The sequence below is a fragment of the Eublepharis macularius genome, chromosome 14 (assembly GCF_028583425.1).
Source record: "Eublepharis macularius isolate TG4126 chromosome 14, MPM_Emac_v1.0, whole genome shotgun sequence".
Taxonomy (NCBI): Eukaryota; Metazoa; Chordata; class Lepidosauria; order Squamata; family Eublepharidae; genus Eublepharis; species Eublepharis macularius.
The window spans coordinates 60,011,583-60,023,649 of NC_072803.1; the positions used below are offsets into that span (position 1 = coordinate 60,011,583).

General features: G+C 48.5%; 1 protein-coding gene across 1 annotated transcript in view; it reads right to left on the reverse strand.

Annotated features, from left to right (window-relative positions):
- Positions 1–545: 545 nt before the first annotated feature.
- The window catches only part of LAMC3 (laminin subunit gamma 3), a 105,479-nt gene continuing 93,957 nt past the window's right edge, over positions 546–12,067 (reverse strand). The window contains exons 22-28 of the mRNA XM_054997272.1: positions 10,960–11,098; positions 9,230–9,430; positions 6,575–6,677; positions 4,518–4,708; positions 3,630–3,776; positions 2,008–2,107; positions 546–796 (exon numbers count right to left, since the gene is read on the reverse strand). Coding sequence (XP_054853247.1) covers positions 546–796; positions 2,008–2,107; positions 3,630–3,776; positions 4,518–4,708; positions 6,575–6,677; positions 9,230–9,430; positions 10,960–11,098 — 1,132 coding nt within the window. The remainder of the gene's footprint in view (positions 797–2,007; positions 2,108–3,629; positions 3,777–4,517; positions 4,709–6,574; positions 6,678–9,229; positions 9,431–10,959; positions 11,099–12,067) is intronic.

Below are 12,067 nucleotides of genomic sequence, written 5' to 3' on the forward strand. Positions count from 1 at the left end.
TCAAACATCTGAAAAGGATAATCTTGACAACTGCATTGCGGTAATGGAAGGGAAGGGGGGAGCTTGCTACGGGGGGCAAATCCTATTCCCTAATTTTGGTGAGCTAGTTTTGGCTTTCCTGAAATGCTACAAATATGCATAAACCCAATTTGACTAGAAACCGTGGTGGAACACACACACACAAAACGAGGTGCAGAAAGGATGCAAAATTCAGCTTCCTGAGAATCTCACAGATTAAAGATTCTAATCTTTAAAGCTTCCAAAGTTATGCTTGCAGTTGTGTGGACCATGCCTGGTCCATTTGTGCTACCTCAGTGAAAAACTCCAGATTTTTTTCTGGAGCCCACAGAGGCTTAAAAAGTATTATGTATGCACAGCCCAAAGTGCATTTTATCTTGATATGTCACCTGAACTGTTTTGTTAACACCTTGCTTGCAGATATCCCCCTGTAGCCCGTGCTGATACTTCCTTGGTCCACATCTGCCTCTCACATTCCCAGTCTGCAGTACCTAACAGGGGGGCTGGGTACACTTAAGGAGATCCGCTCACTGCCAGCTCGAGCATTGCTCAGGCAAGCTGTGGAGGATGGTCTCTAGGTTCTCTTTGTCACTTCGGATCTCCTCCAGGTCCTTCTCAAAGGCCTCGATCCGCTGCTGCTGCTGCTCAGCCTCCTGCTGCAAGGCGCTCAGCTTCTGCCCCAGGGCTCTGGGCTCAGCCAGGTGCAGCTGCAAACGCTCTAGCTGGAACTGGCTGGCGTTCAGTGCTGCTTCGGTCTGGCTGGTGCGATCCAGGTTGCCTGCACAAGGCAGAATGATGGTGGTACAATTTATGCAGGGCTGCCTCTGAAAATGGCATCCCTGTGTCCAAGCCCACACACACTTCTCCCCCTGAAATGTAACCACATTTGAACCTTCCAGGGCATTCCGTTGCTGACCTAAAAGTAGCAGTTATCTTGCAGAGGAATTTCAAAGGGAGATTAGAGAGAGATGGCTGAATTGAAACTGATAACGAAGCTCAAGACAATGCATCCACCTGGACTGAATCAAGATATTGGCTTCCTGTCTCATTACCAATGCTGATTTCTCTACACCCACTGTCCCTCTGCATACCCCACCCTATCCAATCATGCCTGCCATTGTCATTCACTGGCTATTATCATTCGGCTTCTGCAATCGCTCCACTCTCCAAGATACAAGGACAGATGGACTCACCTTCTAGCTGTATCTAATGAAGTGAGCTGTGGCTCACGAAATCTCCTACCCTACCACAAATTGTGTGTGTCTTATAGGTGCTGCTGGACTCTTGCTCTTTCCTACGTCTCCTTTTGTTCCACTTTCATCCTGCCGTGCATTTTCCTGGCCCCACCGAACAGCCCTGAATGGGGTCGGTGTGGAAAAGAAATGATTCCTCCTGGGCGGCGGCGGCAGCAGCAGCATCCCGCATTCTCCTCCCTGGGAAGGCTGAAGGCAGCCCAAGGAAGTCTGGAAAGGGCTGCAGTTCTGGAGAAGGATCCAGCTGCCAGCCTCAGCCTGGGAACCCCCACTTTGGAAGAGCGGAGGCGTTTCAAACTTAGTCCATGCCAGGAAAAAACATCTCCCTCGCAATGTCCACAAAACAAGCAAAAGCAGAGGAACAGGGCCTGTGGGAAAGAGCGGGAGGGGGAAAGGGCTCTTGAGTAGCCCCGAAGGTTGCCGGCTTCACTGCAGACCTGAGTTGGGCAGGGGCCTCATTTGGGAGGACAGGCTCGCTCCGGGAAGAGGATGCTGCTCCCTAGTGGACACGACTGGACAGGCTCCGAGTGGTGCAGGGGGACAGGTGTCTGTGCTAGCTAGCCAGCGAATGGCGAAACTTCACGTTACATGCGGTGGGCCCAGCTTTGGGCAAGCCTTTTTTCTTTATTTTCCTGAGTATTCTGGCTTCATTTTATCCCCCTCTCTCGAATCGCTGGGGCCTTCCTGTGGGCTGACAGTCTACAGGAATGAAAATGGCAGGATATTAGCAACTCACCTAGACTGAGGAGCAGGTTGTTCAGGGCTTCGATGTCCCTCTCCAAGGAGCGCTGGGCGTCTCTGAGGCTCTTGTCAAGATCTTTCGTCTCCATTCCCACCTTGAAACAAGATGCATTTAGTCTGCGTGTTCATTGCACCGGTCATCTTCCCAGTCTCCGACCCACAGCAGAGTCTCTCTGCTCAGCATTTTTATAAATGACTAGCTTGACACCCATGCTTTGCTATGGTATTCAACGACTTAAATCCAGTTAATACTTATGGGTATGTAACACTTTTTTTTTGAGTCAGCAACCTTCGTGAACTTTTAGGGGAAGACTGGGAGGTGCATTTTACCTCAGGACACATTCAACGACTCCCAATAGCAACTGCATACTGTTTAGAATGTGGGGGGTGAGGAGAGGCCCAATCAGGCCCATATGCAAATGACTCTGGGTTCCAATTGTCTTGGGGGGGATGAGGTGTGGAATGTTGTGAGCCCCAATCAGCCCGCATATGCAAATGACCTTGAAATGCTGGTCCAATCAGGGAAAAGTGACTGAGCTGGCCGTGGGCGGTGGCGCAAGCAGGCAGCAACCTGCTAGCCACACAGGGAAGCTGTATTCCTTTGGGAAAACACGTTTTACCCCTTTTTACCCCCTTAGGGGGCAAATTTCATAAATCCCTTCTTAGTGAGCCTCTACATCACAAAAGAAACGTTCTCCCCAAATTTCACGTTTCTAGGTCCAGGGGTTTGGGCTGGGCGTTGATGAGTCAGTCAGGATACTTGTCTTTATATAGATAGATTTGGATGTAGGAATAGAGGGAATGCTTATTAAATTTGCAGGTGATACTAAATTATAGCGGGGATACTAGAGGGGTAGCAAACATGGTAGAAGACAGAGTTAGGATACAGGATGGTCTTCATAAGCTGGAAAACTGGGCTAAAACCAATGAAATGAATTCCAACAGAGACAAATGCAAAGTTCTGCATTTAGGTAGGAAAAATCAAAGGCATAATTATAGGATGGGGGAGACTTGCCTTGGCAGTAGTAGGCGTGAAAAGGATCTAGGGCGTCTTAGTAGACTATACACTGAACATGAGTTAGCAGTGTGAAGTGGTAGCTAAAAGGGCAAATGTGATTTTTTTTAAAGCAGAGGCTAGATGACCACCTGACAGCAATACTGGTTCTGTGAACCTGGGCAGATCATGAGAGGGAGGGCAGGAAGGGTTACATCAGTGCCCAGGGTAAGGTCGATCACCACTTTGGGGAAGCAAATTTCCCCAGGCCAGTTTGGCTAGGGATCCTGATGGTGTTTTGCCACCTTCTGGGTACGTGTGCGGGGGGAGGTAGTTGTGAATTTCCTGCATCGTGCAGGGGGTTGCAGGGGCAGCACCATGCAGTCCTGCGGCATCTTGGTCAGGCATGTGTTTGGGGGCAGCAGCGGCTCCAAGCCCAGGACAGGCTGTCATCCTGGACACTCCCCCTCAAGTCATTGATCCTTGTCCTAGAGCTGCCCTGGCATGAGGCACAGGCCCTCAAGGTGTGTGTGCAAACAGTGCCGGAAGCAAGCCAGGGATTTCCAAAGGGGGAATGAATTGCCACAAGGGACCCCTGCCCAAGTTTTACAAACAGAACCAACCTGGCCAGGCCCCTCTTGCTTTCTGCCAAGCGCTTCAGACACTTCCTCTTGTCTGACGATCTCCGCCATGGTCAGATCAACACGGGTCGTAAGTTGACTGGACCGCTTGTTCTCTGCCTTTGCGTCTCTGAACACGGCCTGGACTTTCTGCACAAAGGATCAGAACGATCAAATGAAGGAATTTATCTGCACCATACTGGGCCACACTGTGATTTGATTTGTGGGTCGTAAAAGAGTTTTTCAACTTCAGGGGAATAAAACCACCTTCTACGCAGGCCAAGTACCTCCAGCTCCTACGCCTGGATTCTGAGGTTCCCACTAAATACCTGGTTTTTAGTGACTTCAAGTCAGCCATGGATTATGTTAAACAAAAGCCATTTTGGCAACAGGGCCAACATGCAGCTGACGGATCAGTGACTAGCACTAAGCCTGTAACTGTGCTCTTTTGTATAAAGAAAAGCAATTAAACTGGTTTTGGACTGGTAGAAAAGGGCAAGAGTCCAGTAGCACCTATATAAGACTCACAAAACTTGGGGTAGGGTATGAGCTTTCGTGAGTCACAGCTCACAAAAGCTCATATCCTACCGCAAATTTTGTGAGTCTTCTAGGTGCTACTGGACTCTTGCTCTTTTCTACTGCTACAGACAGACCAACACGGCTACCCTTCTTGGTTTTGGACTGCTTTTCTATTACTACTGAAAATCCATCTTTTTAAATAGATAACGGGCTGTTAGCTATTTACCACTATTGTCAATTTCAAACGTGCAGGCATCCAGTGCCCATAAAGATTTCTGACCGTGTGACCCACTGTTGAAAAAACATGGAGATCCCTGCAGGGGTGGGACAGGCCTGCTCTACAAGACAGAGCTGCAGGTTGGCTCTGCGCACCTTCGCATCTTCCTCGGTGAGTGACTCCACTTCTTTGGCAGTTTTCTGGGCCTTAGCAGAGACAGAGGCAGAATCTCCCAGCACCCTCTTCGCTTGCCTGGCCTTCTTCTGGGCATCGGCTATCACTCTCTCCCGAACAACAGTCACTCTCCTCTTCATCAGGGACTGGCCGCCCTTGTGCCTCTTCATCCCTTATTTAAAAAAAAGAAAGAAAGAGAGGATGGCCACCCCTGTTTGGAACCATGGACAAGAATTCGAATTTGCACTGCAGGCCACCAGAACCTGAAGGAGAGGGGCAGTTTTAGAGCAGCCGTCTACGAGCAGGTGCCTTGGCTTTTGTTTAGCAGCAGTGGGTGATGGCTTTGAAAAGCAGAGGGATGGTGAACACATGGCACAGCCTTGGGCAGAGCCAGAACGCTGTTCCTTCCAGCTCAGTATTGTTTACTCTGCTTGGCAGCAGCTTACCAGGGTCCCAGGAGGAGGAAGGTCCTTCCTAGCACATGCTACCTGAGATCATTTAGGTGGAGATGCTGAAGACTGAGGGCCAAGGTACAAGTGACGAATGACACTTGCCTGGCAAGTGAACAGACCCATGTATATTCCTCCCTGTTCACTTGCCATTCACTTGCGCTCCACTTGATCAAGGGAGGAATACACGTGAGTCTGTTCACTTGCCAGGCAAGTGTCATTCGTCACTTGTACCTTGGCCAGAGACCTTCTGCATGCAAAGCGGGGCCTAATCCCATTGAGCCGCGGCCTCTTCCCATATTTTGCTTTTTCCTCCTTTCCCTGTTACCATTGATTAAATAATGCACTGTGGTTTATGGAGGATAGCAGGACAGGCTTCTGCTCCAAGGAGTCATGGAAGGGAGGGGGGGGGGAGATGGGCAGGGGAAGAAAGTTTTTGTTTCCATTGCCGTTTCTAAGACTCAGGCGAGATGTGATGACTATTAATCAGAGGGGTATGGAGAAAGTACCGCAGGGGTCAAATTCTGCTCAGGTCTATTGCGAGGGGAGGACAGGACCTGCCTTCTCTCTGTGCCTTTGTCCTGAGCTGAAACAACATGGGAGGGGCTTTATTTACCCAGTTCCAGAACCACATGGGCATGAGCAGTCCAGAATGGAGCAAGCAACGCCCCTCTGGGGGCAGCTCTGGCTGGGGAAAAGGTCTCCTTAAAAGACATTGCCCTGCAGCTCCTGTGTGACTGAGAGAGATGCGAGTTGGGTCCAGGTAACCCAACTTATTATAAGTCATAATATGAGCGGTTGTAAAGCTTAGATCTCTGCACAGGATGGAGCCAAGGAGTTGTGCCTGTGGCTCCAGGGTGAGTTTTGTGAAGGAACTTGAAAGCAGTGAGAGAAGGTGACACCATACAGGAGCTCCAAGAGGCTGAGAAGCAAAGGGCAGAGATGGCTGAGGGAGAAGCAGCAGGTTGGGTAGGGCGAGGAGGGTGACGCTGGAGGACAGGCCGTCATGAGCATGGATGCCTGGGCGGGTCAGAGGGGAAACTGCTCCAGTGACGCTTTGGGACTCTAACTTGCTTTCCGAAGCGACCATGACAGGGACAGCATCTTTGAGTGCATCCTCCCCCTCCCTCCCCCAGCTTCACAGCATCTCCTTGGAGACCCAGAAGGATCTGCAGAGAGTCTTCTGTGATCTGGAAGATGGGAGAACTTGGGCAGGTACCCGTTTTCCTACTTCAGGTAGCACCACCCTTTTCTCTTTCAGCCTTCATTTCTTTTTAAAAGTCCATCCGAATCAGGACAGTTTTTGACCCAGACTTTCCATTTTCTGAGAATGTCCCCTGGCCAAGATGAATCATGCACACTTACGCAGAGAATATCTGTGCTGAAAGTCATAACTGGGCAATATAGACACCAAACTGACATCCAAAAATAGAACGTTCTTACAGAATCTGGGAAATGCTTGAAGGATCCCATTCCATGCCTTGCCTGTAAATTCTTAGTGCTACATATGTGAGTTAAATACATCTTTAAAAAGCAAGCCCCGTGGTTGAGTTGAAGCGTTCTGCTCTGAGAGACTTATCTGCTTTTACCATCCAGGCTGGACAGCAAGTTCTTGGCTTCGGAGACCACGGCCTCTCCATTTGAGAGCGATGAGGCTGCCCACAGGTGCGCGGCGTTTGCTCTTTGCCATAGCTGCAAAGAGAAGCCAGCAGTGAGAATCTGCAGGTGGGTAGCCAGAAAGAGATCCTGTCCGTGACTGAGAGCCAAGCTACAAGAGACGAATGACACGAGGACGCTCATGTGAAGGGAGTCGCAGTGTTAGCCGGGAAGCCGAGTTTTAAAAGAGATGCAGCTAACATTGCAACTCCCTTCACGTGCATGTCCTCGTGTAATTCATCTCTTGTAGCTGAGCTCTTAGTAACATGTACACGTTTCTTAGGGTCAGTTCACATGTTGCCAGTCCTTGTGTCCGTCACCAGCCCTGGTGATCAAATATACATTAGAACTTCTGTGCTTGAACTTAATTCCCAGACATGCAGAAACACAATTTCAGTAAGGGCTGTAACAGACAGACAGAGGGGGCTCAAGATTCATCCCCCCCCCAGCCTGAGAGAGGGTCCCTCCACCATTTCACACTTTTAACTGGCTCAGGGGAGGTGGGTGTCTTTCTGCCCAACAGTGAAGTAGAATTAGTTTCTAATCCAAAATTCCCGCTAAGAGAAGTTTGGTCCACAAACTATTTTGCAAGATCATGTGTGGAAACCTGGGAGTTTTGGGGGCCAGGTGAAAAGCCTGCAGGCTGTGAGCAAGGGGAACAAGTGAGGGAGGCAAACGGGAGAAGACTGTCCTTTGATATCTAGGCTGATGCTTACGAGGCCCTGTGTTTAGATCTGTAAGGGAACCATCTTATCCTGCCTGCCTACGTGATTCATCCGTCTCAGGGGAATGGAGGTTTTTGGATCAACTAAGATCCATACTTTTTGCCTGCACTTAACTTTTTGTCCAGTGCTACATCTATCATGGGGAAACCCTCAAAGCCAGCAGCTCTGATAGTGTCAACAACAGATCATATGTGGGGAGTCAGAAATGGAGGTGAGAGTCCTAGCAGTGCCTGGAAGGAAAAGCTGTGGCAGTTCTGCCTTGGGAGGTTGAAGCGACACTGGGAAAGGAGGCAGAGAGAGAGAGGGGGGGGAGGGAGGGAGGCAGAAAGAGAATATGGGGAACAGGTAGGAATACCAGGGTGAGCAGGTACTTGGCATCTGCAGTGCCTTACTAATAAAAGCCCAGATCTGACCTAGATCTGACCCAGAAGCATTTACAGCATTTACCCAACGGGCTGCTACAGTGGGTGGAATTACGCTGGATCCCACTTCTCTGTGTACCTTTCCAAGGAGCAGAGGAAGGCAGATCGAGAGTGTCCCAGTCATTCCTGGAAGGAAAGGGGTAAAGGGGAACCAGGCAACTTGATCAGCAGTGAGGGAATCTGGTCCTAAAGAAAATGGCGTCATTTTTTAAACTTTGGGATATCTTGGGTTGGGATGCCACAGACCGGTTCTGCTAATGGTGCCGTGAAGCTAAAAGATGGCTGCTCCCGTAAGAAGCTGAAGCAAACAATGGGAAACTAATCCCCCGGGTAGCACAAAACAATCCTGGAAGCTTATAACTATTTATACATGAATTTTTTAATATATTTTTATATTTTTTAAAGTGCAAATGCTATAAATTAATTTAGTGCACATTCATACATCCAATAACTACAATTCATCAATTATAATAATAACAATTCATCACATATACAAGCAACTAAGAGAAATACTCTCCAGTGGAAGGACGGCAGTGACAGTCCCTGTGCAAATGTAATGTACTCCACCGGAACAACCGGGTACAAAAAAGTTCTTGTCCAAAATTCATCTCCGTTGTCCTTCTTTATAGCAATCATTTATTTACCGAGTCCTCCCAGTGAAAAATTAGCTGTGGGGTTCTGGCTGGTGGAAAAATCCTCCCCACGCCCAATCTGGGACCGGCTATACTCCACAGATTTCGTTATATCTTCATCAAGAGCAACCACTACGGCATATACATGGAGAATTCACTGGCTGGACATCCCGGTGCAGGCGGCAGAAAACACTTTGCCTTTTAGAAGGGGAGGTGAAACTGACAGAACTTTCAGGATTTCCCATTTAATACATTGATTGTTTCAGGATTTCTCAAAGCCATGAATTCCACGCCTTTTTAAAGTTCAGTTTAACTTGCCAAATATCTAAATTTAATTGCTGAATTGCTGCTTGCTTAGTTTGCCACAACACCCTCTTCTTCTCATTCACTTCAAATTGTCTCCCCTCCTGTATGTTACTGATGTGTAAGTATGCCTTGATAAAAAAACTGCAGAACAGGAGCTTGAGTAACTGTATGTGTAACTGCATCGAGCATCGTTCATTAGGCCTTCTTCCTATCGCATGGGTGTTTCTGCACGTTGGTAACACACGGCACAAAAAGAATCCTAACCTGCGGTTGTCTTTTTGTGGGGTTTAATGAAAACACACTGGGTAACATAAAGGAGGGGAAAGGGGCATATACATTGCAGGAACTGAAATCTGCACACATACGATGTGCACACATAAAATTAGGAAGCAAAATGCAGAATAATAGAGGATTCCGACTGCATTAGTTAAGAAACAGGTTGTTCAGAACTCCAAAAACCAGGCAGAAATTTGGAAGAGGAACATTTCAGAAGTGTTTCTTACCTGTTCCACCTGCTGCATCCTCTGTAGCTCCTTCTCCAGGCCAGCCTGTGCAGCAAGGGATCCGTTCACCACCAGCTGCGCCTTTGACTCTGCCAAGCGTTCCACTTCTTTTGCATCCTGAAGGAGATTTTCCGCTCGCTGCAGCAGGGGGCGCTGTAGGATCAAATGCCAGAGCGCTTCAGCCTCTTCAACCACCGGATCCTAAGCAAGGACTTTTAGAATTATGCGTGAGCCTGCCTCAAGAATTTGCCTGGGAAGCAGCATATAACTTTTAATAAGCAAGCAAAGATTTCCAACATCATGCAGCTTAGGAGGGTCTCCTGCCAGAGTTAAGCACATTGAAGCCCACTTGGTTTCCATGAGAGAGATTTCAGCATGTATTTGATGCTCTCATCCAAATCACAGGGGGGCGGGGGCTTCAGAGTGCTTATCTGCCAATGGATAATGCCTTTCAGTCCTTTTCTCTGGAAAAATCAAAGGCTGATTCTGAAAAAAAGCAACCCGATTCAGTGATCACATACATTTCTCTGCAGGAATGCGGCTTGTTCTGGCTTATTGGCTACCTAGCCCCTTCATCAACAGCCAAGCCTTTTGAGCTCCATCAACAGCTGAGCCATTCTGCAGAAGGCAAGGGAGAGAGAGCCAGACCCCTTCCACTGAGCAGCAGAAGAGTCAGGGCAACAGGCAAGGGGTGGATTGCAATGCTAAAACAAGTGGGCCCTCCAGGGCTGGCAATACTTCTAGGGTTGCCAACTGGTGGGAGACTCATCCAGGCAGCGGGGGCCCTCATCAGCAACATAATGATGTTAATGGCAAAGTGCTGATGTCACTTCCTGTGCAACTGGGGTGACATGTGCGTCACCGAGGAAGCTCTAGCACTCGGGCAAAACTCTAGGAGTTTTGCCTGAATGCTAGAGAGTCCCCAGTGACACACTGACAGCACTTCTGGCTTCAGAGGAAGTGATGTCAGTGCATCAGGATGCTGGTGTCACCCACTTATTTTCTCCTGTATTTTTCTCCCACTGCCCAGCTGAGCGGCAATGGGAAGGGCTCGCTGGTGGGGCTCGCTGGGCTCGCTGGTTCCCAGTGGGAACTTGGGAAGCCAAAGCACTGCAGGGAACCCTCAGCTCAGACCCAGGCTGGAACGACAACGGCATGTTTGGGGCAAGCCTAAATCCATTGTTGTTGAGGCCTCAGCTTGGCTCTGCTTGCTCCTGGCTGCCAGAGCCCCTCCAGGGCAGTGACCCACCAGAAAGTCTTCTGGTTAGTGAAAGGTGCAATCCAGCCCCGAGAAGAAAGAGGCACAGCGCTCCCTGCTCTCCAGATCTTCCCAAACGCTACTGCTGCCGCTGCCAGAGAAGAGCTGTCAACTCTCTTCTAGCCTTGGGCTAGGAGAGCTATTTCTTGAAACAATATCTGACTAGCAGGTACCCATCCAACAGCCCAGTTTTTTGGGAAGGGGGGGAATTTCCCCTGTGGCTGCTCCAGCCCCAGAAGAGCAGCCCTCAGCCTGTCTCCAACATCTGAATTTCACAGTGGAATCCATCCAGGAGTGTTTGCAGATCCCTAGTAAAATTCACCAGAGTTGGGGGAATAGATTCTGATTAACTTTTCTATGTGCCAAAATGTTGGTATGTATCAACCACTTAAAGTTTGCTCAAGATTGGCAACGGCCAATTTTCAGTTCCTTTGATAAGTGGGAAACTCTCGTGCGTGGTCTTTCTGCCTACCAGCTCTAAAGTGGTGATCCATGAGAGGTTCTTTGACATTTCCAAGTTGATTTGCTGGATTGAAGCAAAGGTCTTCTTGGCTGTAGCCTCTTCCATCTCAGAGCTAAGTTCTTGCTGTGCTTTTAGGATTCCCAGGTATCTATGGCGAGAAGCAGCTGTGTAGCAACCGTAGGAACAAGAGAAGAATATAACCACTGAAGCAGAAAGAGGAAAGTGGGATGCAGGTAGGACTTCTATAGCAAACCAATGGGCACCTCTGCTATTCAGCAGTTGTGATGGGGCACAATAACTCTTCAGGATTGGTGCCCAAGGAAGATGGTTCACCCATTCAAAACATGGCCCAGTTCGGAGAGTCTGCCAGTTGCTGTCCCTCCAGACATTTGCAAGGATCATAAACTTGTTGCTGAAATTTCACCTAATGTGAAATTCAAAGCAAAATTTGGAGTTTCTCCTCCAGGCTAAACATCAGAAGAATTTAATGAGACGCCAGAAAAAAAAATTAAAAATGATTAGCAATCTTTTTCAGGGGGATTTCATACGTCCTTTAATTTTGCCTAAAGCACAATGGCATGTAAATTTGGAGGTTCTTTCTTCGGCAAACATCTGAGATTAGGGGCAGATGTCCTAGCTGTAGAGCAGTAGCACCTAGCTTGGAAGTGCCCCTGCTGAGTCCAATCCATGCACAAGTTCCTCTTCAGAATCATGCTCTGCAGTTCTATGAGTTTTGCTGCAAAGGCTGGCTATAGACAGCATCGAGCGGTTAACATCTGTGACATCACTGAGACACCCTCCTATAAACAAATACATAATCATTTTGGTGTAGTGGTTAAGAACGGAAGGACTCTAATCTGGAAAACCAGGTTTGATTCCCCACTCTTCCACCTGAAGCCAGCTGGGTGACCTTAGATCAGTCACAGCTCTCTCAGAGCTCTCTCAGCCCCACCCACCTCACTGGGTGATTGTTGTGGGGATAATAATGACATACTTTGTAAACCGCTCTGAGTGGGTGTTAAGTTGTCCTGAAGGGTGGCGTATAAATTGAACGTTGTTGATGTTGTTGTCGTTATTTCTTAATTTTTTTATCCAGCAGAAGCAAGAGGGAGGAGGA